This window comes from Cydia strobilella, chromosome 1 (genome assembly GCF_947568885.1).
Source record: "Cydia strobilella chromosome 1, ilCydStro3.1, whole genome shotgun sequence".
Classification (NCBI taxonomy): domain Eukaryota; kingdom Metazoa; phylum Arthropoda; class Insecta; order Lepidoptera; family Tortricidae; genus Cydia; species Cydia strobilella.
In genome coordinates, this window is record NC_086041.1 from 3,447,832 (window position 1) to 3,469,769 (window position 21,938).

A 21,938-nucleotide genomic window follows, 5' to 3' on the forward strand; every position below is an offset into this window, starting at 1 on the left:
CTTAAAGTTTATAGTTTATGATGGTTCATTATTTTTTGTATGTGGGTATTTTTGCACTTTGTAGCTTTTCGCCTCAGTCACCCGTTGACCACGAACGCTGTAAAGAGTGTAAAGGGTTAGAAACGTCGGGATGTATTATAAATTCAATATACGCGATATAATCCGTTTTCATAGTTTTATTTCATGAGTAACTATCGCGGTAACCGAAGACAATATTAAAATATCACAGTTTTTCATTAAACCATTGTCAACCCTGTTTATAATAGTTTATATTAATGTCATTAATGTAACAACCAAAACAATTCCTATAACACGGAAACGACATTACACTAGTAATTGGGGAGTGGATGCATCATGATTAAGAGATAACTTGCACTGCGCGGGCGCTTCGGTTCACTATACCAGCTTCTGTGGAGCAATAGGGTTGACACATGAACGTATTTTATGGTAGAACTGGCGTACAATTTCGGTACTCTGATAAAATTCTGCCGTCTTAGATGCAGACGCACCGAGAAGCCAAAAAAAAAAAGAATTATTGGAAATAGGTATCAGTTTTTTTATTAATTAATGTAGACATATTACGCACATGTAAGTAGCGTTAATATAGAGCGTATAAAAGTTGTGATAAACTGCCCATTAAGTCGCATTTATCAATGCTAAAATTCGTTACATTGCGGTATTTGATTGGCCGATTGAATTGGCTGTAGGCTGCTGTAGCTTAGAAGTTCGGAATGTAACGAATCTCGCATGCAAGTTCTTCACCGTCTAATTGAGCCTTTCTCTTCTTCTTCAGTCGGTCCCTCAATACTAAGGATCGTGACATCATGTCCTTCTGCTGAAGATCAGGTTCCTCCATAGGGTTCTGTTCCTCGCCAAGCGCATTGAGCCTTTACAGCAGCGATTATTTCTCACTCACACGCAGGCATAGACGAACGATGAATAAATGAGACCTCAAACTGGGACACTAATAACTTGTGACAACCCTAACCCATTGCGTCATAGCGATGACGGTTAGTGAACAGGCTGTTCCAACTTGTTTGTTTTTATATCGCCATAAACATATAATGTGGGATCATTTCGTTGAGTAACGGCCACGATGGCCGTCCATCTCAAGTGTATTAAAACTAGCTAAGTGTCTAATTTGATTAAAATTTAAGTACTTACAGAAGTTTGGCAATCCCTACTAATATTATAAATGCGAAAGTAACTGTTTATCTGTCTGTCCCTCTAGAACTGCTGAACCGAATTAGATGAAATTTAGTACGGAAATAGTTTGAAACCCGAGGATAACATAGGATAGTTTTTATCATCATCATCATCATCCCACACAGACAAAGTCCTGGGCAGATGCTAGTATCAAGTATTGCCTAACAGTCAGTGTCAAATATATATTCAGAAACAACAGGACATTCATCGTTATTATCGTTAAAACTAGTTAAAAGTACCTATATTGAGTGCCATTCATCGTTATTATCGTTAAAACTAGTTAAAAGTACCTATATTGAGTGCCAGCCATAGACTGATTCCCGCCGGCTTGTCTAATTTTAAGACAGTGGAGAACTTTTCCTTTCATGATCATCAGTTCTGGCTTGCCTACGAATATTTTTGACGCACCGCCATTTGTAAGGAATGAGTTACCTATATTAATACAAATAATTGCTTGTTCAATAGTATAGGACAAGTGGTAAGTATTCTAAAGTCGGACCAAGCTAGTTAGACCAAGAAAAGTCTGCAGAGATTTTGACAGAACACGCAGTGCCAGTCATGGAGACTATATAAAGGAGCCAAATCTCTATGTATGAAAAGTGTCGATCAAAAAACAGTAATTAGGCGGCGCCACCATACACAGAAATACTACCAAAAACAACCTACGTAATTTGGTCGGGTTATTTATTGCCTTATATGGTTCATGTTATACTCATGTCCCAGACCCTAACTAGCGCCACCGGAGAGATTAGGAATAATCTAAAGCTGAAAGCGGTCACTTTTGCAAAAGTTCTGCCATAAGAGATTGGCATCCCATAATTTCGTTTAAAATAACACCTGCACTCTGTGTGCTATCAAAATCTCTGCAGACTTTCCTTGGTTTGACTCTAATAACTCTGCATGGCATTTACAAAAGTGTGGCCATGTTATCATTAATGTCAAATTTCTATGAAAATATGACGTTTGTAATGTTAGTCCCTCACTTCTGTTCAAATCGGTACAAAGTTAGCTCACACGGACTCTACACTGACTCCTAATAACGACCAAGCAACTCATTACAATTTAAAATGAGAAGTGTTAAATACTATAATAGCCAAGTAGGTAGTCCAAAGCCCTATTACAGACACAGCACTTTCACCTCCCAGGATAACGATCCATCAGTGTTGATCGATCGCCGCGAGATCTCCCGATAAAATACCTTCTCGAACGTCGCATTGTGGCTACTATAAAGAACCCAATGTTTCTCATGGATAAATGACACCTACTACTAATTTTAGCAAATATGTTTTACTGTTTATGAAATCACTTATAAACTTTATACTTTAAATTATAAGGATTACATTCGAATTGTTTATTTATATAGTACTATATCTAGAAACGTATTGTAACAAATTTAATTTTACCAAAATTAATACTGCGTATAATCTTTAATGTTTAAACTTTAAGTATGATTTTCGTATGTTATTTGGTTCTGTAGTTTATTGTTTCGTGGTGCTATGAAGAATTTTTTCATATCAATTGTAAGGGCTATTGTTAATTGAATTGTTTGACAAGTGATCTATTTAGTTCAATACTTGTTACTGTGGGTGGTACAATTGAACTATAAAAGTACTATCGATTATAGTTCTTGATACTTTGAGAATAAGGTAATTTTTGCTTAATCTAATTGTAGGTTTTTCTATTGTGCTTCTATAAACAGGGGTATTGTTATCCACTTTTTACTGATACGTTTGTTAATACTCTATTATGATCTTCATATAAATGTTTAAATCAAATTATAAATACATCTACGTTACAGTCTGACACAGAAGACTTATTCTGATCATTTTTATTCAGTATTCACAATTTAACATGGCTTTTTCACACCAGATTTACATAAACCACTTCGTCAAAATTATTTGATAAACAAGGAAATGGTTAGTTTAACTTGAATGCCATTGATAAACCTAGCCTAGGGGTTCATGGCGTTAGCCGCGATAGCTAAAGACGCCGGTTCGAATCCGGCCTTCACCACTGGAGGGCTTCGTCACTTTTTCTTCAATATATGACATCTATTACAGTTTTTAATTTATATATAGTAGTGTGACTACTATAAAAAAAACAAATCAAAATATTTAATATAATAATTTGATTTGTTCCCAAACTTGTTCATAGATGGCAGCACCAGTCTCTCTCGCTACAACGTAAATCCGCAAGGAGTTCGTTTAGGAGGTGCAAGCGCACACTGCTTGCCCTTAGAGCTGGTCAAAGACGCCTAGTCTTACTAAGATGGCATATAGTCGAGAAATTCGGACGGGCACCGCCGTGGCGGGGTGGCCTAGGGGTTCATGGCGTTAGCCGCGATAGCTAAAGACGCCGGTTCGAATCCGGCCTTTTCACCACTGGAGGGCTTCGTCACTTTTTCTTCAATATATGACATCTATTACAGTTTTTAATTTATATATAGTAGTGTGACTACTTAAAAAAAAAAAAAAACATCAAAATATTTAATAAAATAATTTGATTTGTTCCCAAACTTGTTAAAAAGTTTAATTAGTAATTTTGAAATTACTTCTTCTTCTTTTCCTTCTTTCTAATTCGCCTCAAAGCTAAAGATGGATGGAAGAAAGAATTTTACTAGCTATTACTAATAGCGGGTACCTACTGAACAAATTTCGTTCAGCAAATGTGACCGGAACTGTGTTTCGGAACAAATGTCTAAATACCAAAATCTACTGTCGATTCTAAATTCTGACTGAATATCGCCTTAAATACCTGTGCTAAACGGAAGTGCAATAATTATTTTCCCTAACTTAATAGTCCTAATACCGTGGCGCCAGAAATACTCCCCTGCATATATTACCACCCCTGACCTTAACTCCAGACAACCCCGTCACTTAAGTGAATCCTCACAAATCAAAACAAATAAATATCACATGTCATATACAAGTCATAATCTCACTACTTATCAGTTGAAAAACAACTTTAACGCTTCAGAAATAAAGTTCTTTATATTAAAAACCATGTTCGTAAAAGTAACGGCCCAGACGTGCACGGTCGTAAGTGATAACTGGCGGGGCGGTTTGCGTCGTTTGTCTTCGTCAGCGGATTTTCATTTACACCCTCTGTGTGTAGAGAGCAGATTGGAAACAGTAAGGCAAGATGTTAGTTTACTTGAAAAGATAGTGTAGCTCAAATTGCCATAATGGTAGGCTTAGGGAACCTTTATAATTATCAGGGAAGAAATAATAATTCATCATTTGTATAAAGCTAGCGCTCGCTAGCGGCTTCGCACGGGTATTTCAACTAATTTACACAAAACCTGTACAAATTATACATATAAACCTTCCTCTTGAATTACTATATATTTAAAAAAACCGCATCAAAATCCGTTCCGTAGTTTTAAAGATTTAATATGTATTAGTAGAGCTGTTTCCATTTTAATCATACCTACCTGTAATAGATGTCATATATTAAAGAAAAAAGTGACTAAGCCCTCCAGTGGTAAAGGCCGGAGTGATGTGACTACTTAAAAAACACAAATCAAAATATTTAATAAAATAATATGATTTGTTTCCAAACTTGTTCATACCTAAACAACACAAACGTGCTGCTGTGTTTATATGGGAAAGTTGAGCAAAATGGGTTAATCCCACTAGTTACCACCAAGTTCTTACCAGTGGAAAAAATAATCCCACCTTTTTAAAGTAACCAAACCGCGTTGGTGAATAAGTAACTACTGGGAATTATTTTTCCCAGTAGTTACCACTTGTAACAACTTAGTGGTAACTAGTGGGAATAACCCCGCCGTCCCCTTTCATTCCTATTCCTCCTAAGGCCACGGCCACACGTATGACAAATAGTCGCACGCCTGCGCTAATGAATCGGGAATCCATGATAAATGGTGTCACTCCACCCTTATCGGCTGTGTAGTGTAGCGCCTGCCTAATGGGATCACCCTGATAGTCTGTGGCCAGTGAACGAATAGGCGATCATTCGTTCACTCGTTTTGAGCGCAGCTCTATTCAAGTCGCCCATTCACTATCCGGCTGGCGGGATGCCAAATGTTTACCTGTCCGATTTGCTAAATCAACTGGCAAAATTTGCTAATCAATTAATTGGGCAGCAATTATCTACTTTAATATGGATACGTTAAAAGGTAATAAAAGTTCGTAGATAAGTTTTTAAATTATTAGAACAGGCTAATACAAGATAAATTCTAAAATAAAAAGGAATTCTAATCTCTGTTCTTCATTTAGAATGAGCTTTAAAAATTAGAAAACCTAGATTTTTTTCTGAGTATATACCATAGATCTTATAAATTCGTTAAGATGTGGATAATGTATGGGTCGCTTTACGGCTGGATAAAAGAACGTTTAACTATTATAGTTATATACAACTACGTTCCGATTAGCGTTCGAAATTTGAATGTGTCCCATTTTTCAAATTTGTTTTTTTTTCCTAATTTAAGTATAGCATTGTGATAAAATAACCTTAAGTGTCAAGTTAATCTACATAGTAATTATGTAATATATCTAAATGATATATTTTTGATATATAGTATGTCAAAGGACTGACTCATTTCAAACATAGACGGAGAGAATCATACTATCTTTGTCTTACACTAGTACTAACAACCAACAGAAAAGGATGAGTATAGTTTTTTTTGTTCTTATTTACTGGAAATCTGATTTGACCAACTATAGCTATCAGCATCAGCAATTAAATTATTAATCCAAGGATTTAGGAACATACAAAATATAGCGCTTTAGGAAAATTTCTGTTCAAAAATTCACACCCTAAATAATCAAACACGTTTTATTATATCATTTCAATAGCATGTAGATATAGCAATAATGACGAGTGAAAAGGAAATAGGTATACAAAAATCATAGACATAGCATAGTAGTTATAGACATGAAACCGAGCGACCAGGGGTAAGAGAAAGACATATTCATGTATTGACAGGTGTAATGTATGGCAGCATAATCCTTTTTCTCTTTCACTCTTATAAACTTCGGTATTTCGCCATCGCCTCCTACCTATGCTGCCATAACCCGATCATAAAAAAAACCCGGTCGGTGATAAGGACAAAGCATGGCACTATTTTCTCTTTCCTCTTATAGGAATCGCAATAAGACTATCTTTCTTTATCAAAGAGTGTCAGGCCCTTGACAAAAATACATGCCAATTTTACTATAATGGTGCAAATTTAGTAAACAAATGACTGTTATCATTAGTCATTACACATGACAGTCGGAAGCATTTACTTGAGTGCGGGCGAAACAAAAACAACGTCATTAGCGGGTCGGAAGCGAAGGGTCCCAATTGAGTTATCGACAATCGATGCACCCTTGTCACAGAGCATACAGTTTGCAAACAGTACAATAAGCCCGTAAAGATTTATTTTATTTTATTTAAAAGTGGAAAGTGAAAAGTGGAAGTCCAGAGGCTGTGAGTTCAATACTCACCCAATGCAGTAATATTTCCACTTTTAAATTTATTCAAGGCTTAATAGCATCGGTCACAGATGTTTCTGCTTGTTAAAAATTAATTTAAAGAATTTTGTACACAGATTTCATCTTAAACTAAATAAACTTGTGCATAGATCAAAAAAGTTTTCTAAATTTTTTTATTGCTTGGATAAAGTATGATTTTATTCATACTTTCCACATTAGAATTTTCGCAGCGCAATGGACCTTCAAGGAATTGTAATAGTAGTTTATGTGACTGCTACATAATGAAAGGCATTAAAATATGAGTGTGGGTTTAAGGAACGAACGAAGTGAGTTTCTTAATAGGACCACAAGAGCTTTTTTAATTTAGAGACAAACTAGAGTCGGGGGCCGATTGTCATGTGTCATGTCGTTCGATACCAACTCACATGCGACATTTGTCTTTATTTATTCTTTACAATTTTTTACATATTGAAATTTTTCCCTGTACTTGTAGTGAATGACGATATTACTTGGCAAATTTAATAGTTCTAGGTCAACGGGAAGTACCCTATAAATTTTGATTCCTTTGAAAGTGTCGAAATATAGGTTTTTTGCCGCATAAACGGCCGTATCTTTTTTTACGTTTACTTAGAAGTTTGATTTTTTCACAGCTTCAAGGGACCATAGACCTGACCTGAGCATATGGTCTTAATTTATACTCGATATCTCCACGCGTTCCCGAGATAAAGGGTCTTGACAGACAGACGGACGGACAACAAAGTGATCCTATAAGGGTTCCGTTTTTTCTTTTGAGGTACGGAACCCCAAAAACTAGAAAACTTTCGTACTTGTATCGTATAAGTACTTAAAATGCTACATATTGTTTGAAAGATCTTTCCGATACGACAAAACCCTTTTCATTTGGAAACATTTTTCCGTGTTTCATAAAAATACCTCTCACCCCAACCAACCCTCCTGTATCCCTGGAATGCGAGTTATCCTGCCAAGCTGTGGCAATCTGCGTTTCACCCCTTCCCTCAATCACTGTTTTAATGAGATTCAAGTATTGTCAGTGGGGGGACAGTGGGACACTCCTCCTTTCGGTCAAACTCGGCTCCGTTCGGCTCAGCATTGCTCCGAGCAATTAGGGTTGGCACAACTTGACGTCCCTTTGCGTGCACGACCACGTATAAGATAATGACTTGAATTTTGACAACCCTAAATAGCCGAAAGGGATAGTGCCATTCGATCTGAATCGCTGTCAAACTTCGGGTTTGTAGGATGTGTCCTGTACGGTAGTACCATTACTTATTCTGTTGTATTGTGGACAGTCGGTGTCAAGAGTGAATAGGCTGTTACTGAACCGGTGAGCTCCATCTTAGGCCCTGTCTTCACTTTCCATTAGGTGTGACTAGGGCCAATCGCCGATCAGTTTATAATTAAAAAAAAATGTTACAGAACGAAGGCCGCAAAAAGATGTGACGCGCTCTTATTGTGTTACAAATAACGTGTCAGATAATTTTGCGGCCTTCGTTGTGTAATTTATTATTGCTAGTGACTCTTCGTGATTAGCGCCGTAAAAGCATTAATTTTCCAATAGCTCCACTGTGCGAAGTGGCAAAGTGCTGGCTGGCATTGTTAGGGTTCCGTACTCAAAGGGTAATATCGGGACCCAATTACTAAGACTCCGCTGTCCGTCTGTCTGTCACCAGGCTGTATCTCATGAACCGTGATAGCTAGACAGTTGAAATTTTCACAGATGTATTTCTGTTGCCGCTATAACAACAAATACTAAGTACGGAACCCTTGGTGGGCGAGTCCGACTCGCACTTGGCCGTTTTTTTTTTCATTTGGCGTTTGTCGATGTACGATTGTCGTCTTGGCTAGGCCCCCAGTAGTTTTAACGCTACTGGGAAACACACGACCGTTATATGTGCCATTTTCAACCAAAAGGGTACTTAATGTCGGTTGTCAATAAGGCTCTATTTCCTTATAGCTTCAATTTGAAATCAACCTTATCGCCAAGCGACAATGTGGTACCTTTTGGTTGAAAACGTCACATATTATCCGCATACATATAATAGACTGCTATAATCATAATCTTTCCCATTGTTATTTAAAAGCGTTATAATTATACCAAAGCAAATAGGCATCTCACAGATTTACTTAAAATTACTTCGTATTTTGTTTGTTGTTAAAGGAATAAGCTTCAGAAAATGGCTAAAAATGCAAAATAAATAACTTTATATTTCAATACAATTAAGAATTTGATTTTCAAATAATCCGAATACCTGAATAAATTACGCGCATGAACGCTTTGTCTTTGAATATTTAAATTACAAATCTAGACAAAAGAGTCGAAGTGGCTTTGGGATGGATTCCGAAAATACTTCGCAGGCTGCGTGAAATTATAATCACTTTGACAAACTTATGTGATTTAAATAAAATTCTATTATTGCATACCTCGCTTTCAGTTTTAAAACAAAACTTTGATTCTCCAAGAAACTACAGCTCGCATCCTCATCTTATCTATGGAATTCAAAAATAATCGATTAAAACACTGGCTACTTGAACAAAGAACAAAATAGGTTTGACATTATAAAACGATTTTAGATAGTGATGGGAAGAGGATAAATAATACTGGCCACTACGACGGCGACAAAACAGAATTGCCTTGAATTTGGAAAAAAGAAAAAGTTTAGTCTTCAATTCGGACTAAAGGGTTTGCCGCGCCACAGGCGCCGCTAAAACAGCCACAAAAAAGATACATATTGAGAACCTCGTTTTTTACAATCGGTCAAAAACGAATGGGACAAAAAAGTGTAAAAACGGTCTCCAAAATAGACATAATTTATACTTGAATTAACGATCGCATTGTGTGTTTTCGTTGTAATTTTTATTTACGATTGTTTACCCTATTTTATGTTTTAATATGGTTATATTTATGGTTGTTTGATTTTTAAATATTTAAGTTGGGGGTTGGTTAATTTATTGGTCTATTAATATTGACATTTTGATACTGTTGTATGAATAATATTTTTAGGTGACAGTCCACCTGGTGGTCGACTGTAGACTCGAGGGCCTCGTGGCTGGTGGATCGGTCGCGGAATAGTCATGCGCAAAATGTGTCACTGAAAAGAAAATATTGATATGCATTTTTCGTACTTCACTCTTTTAGTTCACTAGTTCAGTTTAGTTCAGTAGGTAGCTCAGCAGATCCATCTATATCAGCAGTACTGTTTTCATTTCTCTCATTGGCGGATATATTGAGTTGAATAAAGAATTTGATAGATAATTTCATTCAATATCAATCACTCAAATAAATTAATTTATGAATCGAAGGTCATGGCGTCTTTGTCACTCTCTAAGCTAATGAGCAAGTAAATGAAAAGGTTTTTAAACTGAACTGCTGAAGTAAAGAACTAAATGAATCCGAACTGAACTAGTGAATGAACGAGTGACTCATGTCTATCGCGGAATTCATATACATATTGCCTTCTAAAAATGCCGCTTGTTCTTATTTCGTATCGTTAATTGGTCGATAAAATCTGCTAACACGGGTCCAGGAAAATAACACAGTGTATAATTTAAGGATCACATGGAATTAAATTAGATACGCATTTTTATTGGGATTAAAATACCTACATTTGAATTAAGTCTTAGCCTTAAAATGAGACGTAAAAAAGGATGGATTAATTAAGTTTGATTCCATTTTAACTTCCCAGCTTAGGTAGGTATGTATTAAAATTTAAGCGCAGTAAACCTTTAAAGTTATTCTCATATTCTAGATTTAAATGGTGACAATATTTAAAAGGTCTTAAAATCTCAATAATAGTAGGAGTTGTAACTTTTTAATATCGACAAATTTGGCCCTAGAATAAAAACCGTCCTACACGAAACCATCAAATAGGTGAAATATAATAATCCAATACTTTATAAATAAATATGGATACCATTACATTTTATCTCCTTTTTATTGCTGGAATTTGGAAGGACGAAGGAAGCGACGACGGGCACGTAACTCCATATAGATTTATTAATTATTAAATAATGATATCGAATCTGAATATCGAATGGATGAGCTTTCGTTGGCATGTTTTAAAATTGTAGAGTTGCTACTGTTATTTTATGACATAAAAGCTTTAATTTCTGAAGCAGAAAATAGAAGTTTGTTTCTTAGGTAAGCGCTACTATTATTGATGTACACATAGGTACAAGGTACACATAGGATTATATACATGTAGGTAAGGTACCTAGAATTAGTTAGAGCCATTGCGAGGTTCCAGTTATTTCTTGCGTCCTAAGAGACGATGGTGTTGGATTAAGGTTACCTATTTATTTTCATTAAACAACAAAATTAATGATTTATTATAATTGTGATTTCACTTTACTCTAGAATTTAAAGCTCTGAGTGTTTACAAAAATTTACAGAGTTGAGGAAAGCATTTAATAGAAATGAGAGAAATCGAATTAAAATAATACTATGAGAATATTGAGAATGCTTGATAGATGCAACACAAAAACGTAAAGTGTTGTGTGTTTTACTTTGTTTGTCAATTAAACAACGGAACGATACTTTATTAACGTAAAGTCCACTGATAGCGTATTCACAACTCATCATCATCATGATGAGTTGTAAGTACAGTAAGAAAAAAGTTAATTTTATTAACATAGTAACGTATCCTTAGATTTTCTGTTCTTCAGCAACCTAATATTAGAGGCTTTAAATTCCCATAAACTTAGAACGTTAGTGACGACACTGACACCATATCAGTCGTAAACATTTTATCTCTTCATTTCCTTTTATTTCCCTTTACACCTTTTGTTCTATCATTAAAAAAACAACTCTCAATAAACCACATATTCCCCCTTTCTATTCTACCTGTCACCAAAAAGGCCATAAAGTTTTAATACGTATCGCACGAAAATTGGTGATTTAAATTCGGAATCTGGAAAGAACAAAATCAAAGCGCATTTCAAACTAAAACACGTCAATGAATAATTCAATAGTTTCGCTCATACTTAACTGACATACTTAAGCGACGACGTGCAAAAACGTTAAAATTTAACAAAAACCTATCATTAAATATAAAATGGCGAACGAATAAATATTAGTTTTAAAATTTAATGGCCGTTAAAATAATTCTAGGCTAGAAGCATAAACAGCTCATATAAACAGTATTAAAAAAACATGGATTTGATCGTTTTCACATCGTTAGTCTTTGACTAGAGGCGCCGCGTTTGCATAAATTAACACCGGATTCACAGACGACAGCTCTAGCTCAAACATCCGAAACCACAATCGGCCCGATTATCGAGAGCTTTGACGGAATCCCATCAAAATACTTGGAAGTGGTGCAGTTTAATCACATCCTTTTTTACCGAATCGTTTCTCGGAAATAAAATTGGACCTTCGTAGCCCTACGCGCGCCAAACGTCATTCATTGTTTTTTTTCACGTTTAGGAAGCAAACTGCCAAAGACATTTTTTTTTCTTTTTTTAATCTGTAGATACAAAATGCTCGTTGTAAAGCGGAGTGCTTTTAGCTAGTTAGGTCAATAATAAAAGTGTTAAAGACGTTTAAAATGAAATTAACTGGATTTTTTATGACTACGCCGTGGTAACATAAATATATTAATTATTTGAGAATTTTAAAGTCTTGGACTTTGAAGCAGAAAAAAAAGCGGAATAACGTTACAATTTCGTTGCATCAATCCACAGACAATCGTCTAGTACGAGAGTCTTCAAACAAATGAGGACGAACCGTTTCTCTATGGGCATATTTTTCACCATACAACTAATTGTGAAGTCGGTAAATCTGTCACGGCCCGAGAACAGTAATTGACATATTTATTACAGAATAAATAACCTACGAAGCGCGTAAATTAGAGTTCAAAGCTTAGAAAGCTTAGCATTTACTTACTCGATACGCTCTCCCGAATCTAATACATGTAAAATATCTACTGCGTATATTTTGTTGTCTTTGAAGGCAATTTCGTTTTATATGCTAATAATCTGAGCGTGATTATGGGGAATTAAATGCTATAATGTAGTGTTATTGTCATTTAAGTTAACTTATACTGTTTTAATAGATACATATATTTTGATAGTAGATGCTTGTGTTTTTGACCGACTTCAAAAAACCGGCTTCGAGGCGCGCACGAAGGGTTCCGTACCAATGAGGGCTAACGCGTATGAATTCGCCGCTAGGGGCGCTAGTGTAGATGGTGGCCTTTTCCATAGTTCGAAATGTCAAATGTCATTTGTCACTTCAATGACTGACAGCTGTTCTTTAGTCTTTTGGACCACCGTCAACAGAGGCGCCAACTGGTGAGCAAAAAAACGTTAGTCCTCATTACGTAAAAAGCGTTTGTTGTATGGGAATATTGGGAATTGAGACTCAAATTTGGGAACCCCACTTAAATATTTATTTTATTCTGTTTTTAGTATTTGTTGTTATAGCGGCAACAGAAATACATCATCTGTGAAAATTTCAACTTTCTAGCTATCACGGTTCATGAGATACAGCCTGGTGACAGACGGATAGACAGACAGACGGACGGACAGCGGAGTTTTAGTAATAGGGTCCCGTTTTTACCGTTTGGGTACGGAACCCTAAAAAGGTTATCAATTGGACCGCATTTTGTTAATGATATTATTTTACAACTGAGGATTGAAGAAATATTTTTCAACAAATTTTAAAATAAAATAAATTGTGTTAGGTAAGTACTTAAATTACTTACAAAATGTGGCAAGCAAAGTGTTCGGTCAGCATCATTAGCAGCGTATGAAGTTACTCGCCAAAAGTATCTGCCACCCTCATATACTTTTCCAAAGATATCTCGACAGTTTGCATTTAAAAGCATCTCCAACAGTTTAAATGTTCTATGTATATAAAGACATAGTTCAGTTAGTAGTGTTCTAGATAAGACCGGTGGAAAGACGTAGTTGCTCAAGACCTGCTCAACCTCGGCCATGGCGACTGGCGAGAGCTATCGCAAGACGGAGAGGCATGGCGTGATCTGGTGTCGGAGGCCAGGACTCACTTTGGGTCGTTGCATCACCGTAGTAAGTAACACTATCAAAGAATGGTAGATACTTTTGACGCATAGTCTGATCCCAGGTAGCAAAATGACGTCAGCGACGTCATAATGACGGCATTATTACGTCATTATGACGTCGCTGACGTCATTTGACGTCATTTTGCTACCTGGGATACGGTATCTTTGATGCTGTTCAAAATTGGGTGCACTTCCTAACAATCAAGTTATTAGAAGTAAAGTATCAAAAAAAATTATTTCAGAAATTGTAACAAAAAAAAAACATTGGAACGGAAGTTAAGTGTCGAATGTTACGACTAAAATTGAAAACACATAGTAATTTGTATTTATATAGTCTGTTTTAAGTGTTTTTCTGATTGCCGCTTGTCAAAAATGTCCCCAAACGCCCTTACTTTCCCTACACTAGGATATTTCCATTAAATCCCATCAAGGGCCTTGTAACCAACTTTATACCGCCATCTTAGAGACAGTAAAATTTAATTCCATCATTCCAAGTCCTTAACAAGGACAACCGATCGGCTAATATCGATTGTCCTTTCCATAAAGATGGACTGATAACTAGTCGAGATCTATCGATAGTCGATATTTGACCCGGGAGGTTGGCACGATTGAAAATTGTATAGGATGCGAACTATAACGCATTTGATACTTGTACATTGTTTTAATAATGTTACATGATTTTAATAATATGTAGACCAAAACAACTAAACTTATGTCGAAATGGTAGTATGTTTCAATTTGCGTTCATCGTGCTGTATTGAAGGATCAGTAAATAAAATGAAAACAAACGAAGATAACACAAATGAAGACCGTTAATTGTATTACCGCTTAGTATAATCCTAAGTGTCTTATTTAGTATTCCTTTGAAACTGTTTTGTTTTAATATGCAATATCTATTAATTAGTTGCTGTTCTTTATAATTGAATACGAAAGTTTTAATTATATTCAGGCGACACTGAGTTTTCAAAGCGGTTCGAGATGCGTGTTTCAGTCGAGCTATTCTAGCTTGTTTATTCAAGTACCAAGTTTTCTAGTCCTGTAGTTTGTTTTGCATGTTCTAAGAAATTGGTTAGAAAGTAGAATGCACATGTATCATTACGACGGGCACCTAAATGCCTCGCCATTGCTAAGCTAATGTTGGTGTTGGTACCTACATGGTACCATGTAGTGACACTAGTGACAAGGTGGGCGCTCCTTTAAGGCGCTAGGCGCCGACTTTGGCCGTAAACTCTTACTTTCTAGAGTTTATATCTTCCTAACGGTTCAATAAAAAAAATATATAAATCTACGTTTTATGTATAACATTTTTAACGTTTGACAGGCACTGTGTACAGGCAGTGCACATGTTTTAACAAAGACTACAAATGCAACGTTTGTTCAAGCAAAAATTAATTTTTAGTGTTCCCTACTAAACTTTGTACCCGGAACGGTCCCTTTGTTTGACATAATTATTGAGTCATAATGTAATGATTGTCATATAATCATTAGTCATAATTCTGAAACCGTTAACTTTTCTGAATTTTCCTCAGGTTATCCTATAGATAGGTTAAGATAAGCTTCGGTGTTGGCTAAAGGAAAATGTTTTTACAATATAAACGAATACTTTGACATATGCTCCTAAATAATGCAATGGACAAAAACAAATGTTAATTGATTTTTTTTATTCTGGTATTTTGCCTACTGGTTTTTATTTGTAATTGTATGTTACTATTTCCTACTATTTTATATTTAATTGTTTTAATTTTAACCTTTTTAAGCTTGACATGTTTTATTTCATTTACAGTTTAATGTCAATATGATCATTAAAAAAATGTAAATACCTATTTTAACTTATCTAAATAGGTCTTAAGATGACAATTCTATGTGCTATGTGTATTAAAATGTTCTAGATGTACCTATGTATAGTGTAAAGTTTTACATGCCTATAGTGGTGAATTATGTTAACTACCGATTTAAGTCCACAATCTACAATGTACCATAATTCTAGCAAATAAAAAACTATGACTATGACTAGGTTTATTTTATGGCAATTCTGAAAAGTTACGCGTTTCTGAGAAAACCCAAATTATGACTAACGAAAATGTGGACAAACAATACATTATGACTTAAAACTATACGGGAAACCATAGAGACCCTCACGGAACACTTATGGGATCACCTCGATCTTGCAAATCAGTTTTTAAAAAAAACGAATATTATTTAACATTTCATGCGTATGTAGCTCGAAAAAGGCGTGGCCGGCAGTCGTGTGCTAGCTTTGAGACGAGGAGGCTGTGTCGCTCGTCGCTCCGTACCTTCCTTGTACTCTGTACTCTTGTGCCTGAGCCCAAGTGCAATAAAATTTGAGTTATTGTAGCCAAAGACTAAATAACTGCAGAGTTGATTTGGTTGTGATGCACATTAGCGTGCGCAACACGGTGTTTCGCAGCCTATTATTACGAACGCAATGACAATATTTTTACTTATGTTTGAGCAAGCTTCATTTGAAATATATAAAAAAAAAATTCTAACATACATACATATTGCCATTAAAATTTGACGCTTTTAATTAAGTTTGATTCCTAAAAAACAATAATTAATTGATTAACATTTATTATATCTTGTATCTATTTACGTTGTATATATTAGATAGTTTATTTATTTTTTAAGTTTAAATATTCTTTGTCGTGTTTTGTTACTTCATCAAAAACGCTAAAGCAAAGTATGAGATATCTATCGATATCTCAGCCGTCTAATTACCACCCACCCCTATCGACTCACACGACCGGGCAGTCAAATTGGTTCAGTTTAACCGATAAGATAAGTGGCCAACTTTATCGACTCATATATTGTGACACTTCACTGGCAGCTCCTACCGCGAGTAATTGTGTTGTTTACCAAAAAAACCGGCCAAGTGCGAGTCGGACTCGCGCACCGAGGGTTCCGTACTTTTTAGTATTTGTTGTTATAGCGCTGCGGCAACAGAAATATATCATCTGTCAAATTTTCAACTGTCTAGCTATCACGGTTCATGAGATACAGCCTGGTGACAGACAGACAGACGGACAGCGGAGTCTTAGTAATAGGGTCCCGTTTTTACCCTTTGGGTACGGAACCCTAACTACTACTACTGCTGTGGCGCGACGACCCGAAGTGGATCTTGGCCTCCGACACCAAAGACCGCCATGCTACTCTGTCCAAAGCCGTTTCTGTCCAGTCGACGGCGCCGAGTTCACTGAGTTAACTAGTCGGTTATTTGTATTTGGTTTTGTCACTTTTGTCACACTTTTTAGCCAACACTTATTTCCTTGATTCCTAAAAAGACTAGAGTATATGTGTGCATGTTATATCAGCACCAACTTCTCTCGAGAACTTTTTGCTTTAGTTTGAACTCAAAAAAAATCAACATGCACCTTCAACTCGCCACTCCAAGCAAAATCTAGCGACCTTCACCAAGGAGGAGTTCAGGGGCCCATTACTCGAACGATATTAGACTAATATTATTAGTCCACGAACTGTCAAATCGTATGGGTTGCCATGACAACACACTAGTAATATTAGACTAATATCGGTCGAGAAATGGGCCCCTGGCCGAATAGTGCCAAATTCCGGCGGAACCGCGGCCGGCTCGCTGACACTGCGGGGTTGCGAACTGCATCGCAGCCATAATTGTGTTTTTAGTTTTAGTTTTTAGTTTTAAGATATATTTTATAATAATATGTATGCTAGTTTTAAGGTATTTATCTATGGGCCAATAGTTGCCTGAAAATAAAGAATTTCGTTTCATTTTCATTTCAAGTCTAGGTCATTCCGCCATCAGCTTTTTGGTGATTCCACTTCTAACGAATGATCCTAAGAAGGACTAAAAGATCCCACCAAAAACATTTACATGTAAAATTTTGCCAAGACGAAACCATATAAGGCTCGCACTGTCAAAATCAGATCTCATGTAGAGCCAAGCTTCTAACTCTACAAGCCCTAACTTCACAAACTACACCTTAGTCAAAATATGTGGCTTGGCCGTTTCGTTTATACAAGAACTATTGTATAACAAAAGAGTAATGAACAGTGAATACATTATTCCCCTTACGCCCATGTGACGGTAGCTAAAAGTTACTAAGGACTAAAATTAAACTCTTTATTAGAACACAGTATTGAACAGTTACCCCTAACCGTATCTAAAAGCAAACCTATGTTACCGCATGTCGCTATTACCATTGCAACCCAATTTGGAAGTCTATAATTACCGAGCCCCAATTACCCAGTCTACAATTAGCGGACAGTTTTAAGTACGTATTAACTCTTACAACTATTATAAGAAATTAATTTCGCTCGCGGTCTATGTTAACATAGGGTTGGCGATGGAAGAAATTGGAAATCGAGTGATAATTTAGATCGAGTTGGGCGGGACATGCTCCTAGACCAAAATGTTAACGGGGTGGTTGCTTTCGGGTAAAAGAAGCGCCTGGCGTCGAATGTCTAGTTGAGTGGACGAAATTTGGGGGATTGCGGGTCACTAAATTTCTGGATGAGATTAGCTCAGGACCGGGACAAGTTGCGTATAAGAGAGGTTTACATATGCTCAGCAGTGATAATGATAAATGCGCTTTTACTAATCGATTGTTTCCGAAGTGTATAATTTCAACTGTGAAATATCCCATGTAGTTACGGCCGTATAATATTTGCGATTCACCATCAATCCCTTTTAGTAATTTAAATAACCAACAAAACATATAGAGTTTTGAACACAACAAAACATAGTATCTATACGTAAAATGCTACTTAATTTTATTAAGTTTCTGTAACTTGACTTTATATATAATATTAAACAATATTTCATTCCCTGCGTGGTGCACAATAAAGGATTTATCTGGGTATCGGAAATAGAAGTAAAAGTACAACAACATTTAAGTGGCACACGATAAAAGAGACATAGACCTTTAGTTTAATGCACAAACCGGACAAGTGCATAAAGCTTCAGCTGACAGACGAACAGACATAAACTAGCGAATACCAAGTTTGTAACAAAACAAACTACCGTGGGATGTTCCAGTCGCAGCCCTGCGTGCGATTATTAAATCGCAAGACGCAACTAATACACCCCGCGGCTCTCCGCGGGTGGTACCTTCCGTATGATGTACCGCGTATAAATACTATCACCTATATAAATACTACTGACGTACTATTGGTCCGACGCCGTTGCTCAACCTACCACTTCCTTGACACCCCGAGCCTGCTAAACCTCGTATCTTGACACACGTCGGTTTTAGAAAATGGAAGTTAAATAGTCAAGGTTAAGGTTTACATTTCGATGAAGATGTTGAATGCCATACATACATATTGAAACGATTTGTAGTGTTATTGTAAGGAAGATTATTTGAAGCTTATGTCAAATGTAAGGTTTGTGGCATAGGTCAGCTTTAAGTATTGCATGCTGGGAGTTAATAGGCTCTTTCTAGTAATTCTTGTCACTATTGTTATCCGATATTTATATGTAAGTATATGACAATTCAATTGGAAAACATTGTTCGCGATATAAAAGAGACATTTGTAAGTACCTGCTTACTGTGTGGAAATTTACTTGTTTGAGCGTTTTCTATTGACAGTTTCAATTAATTTCAAATGTAGGTTGTTTTATCTCTGTATTTAAAGAAATATCTCGTTCCAATTCGCTTACATAACATTTAGGTACCTATAGACCTACCTGCCTAGTCCACCGGCCGGCAACCGAACATTGTCGTTGTTGTTGTTGACTGTCCACCTCGCGAAGAATAGCCATGCATTCTTATCTAATTTTGTTTCTTTTTTCAAGAATGTTTTATTATTCTTTAATCACAATTAAACAACGATGTAGCAACGACATGAAATGAGACTTGCAATCGGGTCCAGTCCTAATTAAGATACCTACATAACTGTTTCCATTGAAAAGTAGCGGTTCCCAAACAACCGCTCCCATACCTACAAACCTTTTGACCAAACCCGTCACAACCCATGCATTATTCATACTCCATTCTAGGCCAATCTTGTAAGGCTAATTGTTAATCTACCAATCCTGTCCACGGAACTTCCTATAGGACAACCGGCACCACGGCCATAAATCTATCTGGTTATTTCTACCCACCAAACAGCAATCATACTTCGAATTTAATGCCCTTCAATTGCCCATGTCCGCGACATAAGACAATTTAAGAGACATTAGCACCCGACGGCGATCGCTTATACATATTTATGAATAAACAGCCAATCTGCTTAGGACCTAACAGGCTGGGCGGCGAGGAATTTTGCATGGAATGGTCTGATGAGCTTTTATGTTCGGGCGGGGCGATTAGAATTAATGGTTGCGGTTAATTTAGAACTTGGTGCCGACATGGTAATAGTAAGTGCCCTATCGTACTTCGTACTACTACTACTAGTACGTATAAATACTATCAATTTGCACTCACTCTGATGGTGTGAAAAAGGGAACAACATCCTTCCACAACCTACTTGGTTATAAGTATATTTTCCGCCATGAAATCCTGGAGTCAACACTGTTTTTGAAATTATAATCATACTATAATATCATAGTGTCACAAAAAGGTTGATAACGAGCAAAAGGCTAAGGTACACGATGCGGTACACGATAGATATTTTCTCTTAGCTTGTGATCAAATCATTTGGGTACATATAAAATCTGCTTCTAGATACAAAAAGTTCGGCGAATAGTAGACTTGTGTCTATCAAAATGACGTTGATTGCTTAGGTACTTAGGAATGTCGAAAGCCGTAATGCGCCGTAATTTAGTTTAGGCATGTCATTCATACCTCAATGCGAACCGGAAAGTAATTTTTCTGCATTTTTACGACGACCTCGTTACAAACGAATAAAACTTCGTCTTGAGCTTTTAAAACCAGACGACGTCATTACTCGAACTTATCTCACATAGTTAAGGGGTTTGTTAACGAAAACTACATAGGTACTCTAATTACATGCAATACCTACAATTATATTGGTTCAAGTGAGGTGTTAACCAACACAAACCCTTTATTGTTATAATATAGTTAAATTATTCATCAATACCTTTTATTAACGTATTTTATTCACATTAATCACTATGTGCCAAAGGGCCACGATTTTATCTCAACCGTCTGATATACTTAGAAATAATTTACGATGTCAAAATATAGCGAGGTCTCAGTAAATACGCGTGATAATATATCCCAGATTCTAGGCCAAGTCGTTGTTCTCGTGTCTGCGATATTAACTTGTTTATAAAACGAATTATCATAGATATATCTCCAGCGGCCGATCGGTCTTGTGATGTCAGACAAACCCGCCTCGCCTCCGACTGACTAGCCTTTCTCGTTTGTTTCAGAAGGATCTCTCGGACGACTGCATGTTCGAGGAAAACATAGAGGAGAACAACTACAATACGTACTCGAGGATACGGAGCGGGAAGAAGACCTACCTAGCGTTAGGGAACAACGGCAAGTCGAGGCGGACGCAGATCGCGCTCAACCGGCCGCTCGGCAACCTCTCGGTGTACGCGCTCACGCTCACCAGGCGGTGGGAGGGCCCCAAGCAGACCCAGTGCCCCGTCCGGCGGCACCGCGGCAAGCTCAAAAGACCCCCACCCTTCCGGACTGAGCAGCGATGTCAAATCAGAGTCCAAAAACAGTTGCAAAGACAAAAGCGGAAGCACAAAAAAGTGGTCCACCCCAAAAAGAAACACCGACATCCGAAGACGCGGAGAAAATACGACGGCACGACGTCGACGACGACGGAGAGCTACGACGAGTCGACGATGTCCACGATGTCCACGACTACCGATATGGAGTTTTTTCGGTCACAGACCGCGCAGTAGGCGGTCGTCCGAGCGTGAGCTCGCTCCTCGCGATGGGGGCAGCCGTCGCGATCGCACGCTAGCACGGTTCCACGCCCGCCTGGGGGTAGCGCCAACGACAACGCAATACCAAAACCAATGCGTCCCATCCAACATCACATATTCTCAGGCAGATCTCTGCTTCAGATGGCACTCGAATTTCATTATACAGGACCATCTCGGTTCCTTAATGTGACACGTTGTCACAAAAAGGAGAAGCAATCATTATTAAACCGTTGAATGAGCACTCGTTGGTTTTGGTTGTGCGTATTCCATGGTTTTCACCCTATCTGTATCATTCCTTCTCAGGCACGCACCTTCACTGCGGCGCAAAAACGAGATTCAACGTCTAATGTTAAGGAATGCTCATTAATTGTCACTTGTACGTTTTTTGCTGTGGTTGTGGTGCCGCTG

At 37.1% G+C, this 21,938-nt stretch overlaps 1 protein-coding gene across 2 annotated transcripts in view; it reads left to right on the plus strand.

Moving 5' to 3' along the window:
• Positions 1-21,687, plus strand: part of LOC134752944 (fibroblast growth factor 22) — a 251,025-nt gene extending 229,338 nt beyond the window's left edge. Inside the window, exon 5 of one of the 2 annotated variants that reach the window (XM_063688743.1) lies at positions 21,018-21,687. In XM_063688743.1, coding sequence (XP_063544813.1) covers positions 21,018-21,506 — 489 coding nt within the window. In that variant the 3' untranslated portion in view covers positions 21,507-21,687. The remainder of the gene's footprint in view (positions 1-21,017) is intronic. The other variant, XM_063688803.1, reaches the window with a different exon arrangement.
• Positions 21,688-21,938: the final 251 nt, after the last annotated feature.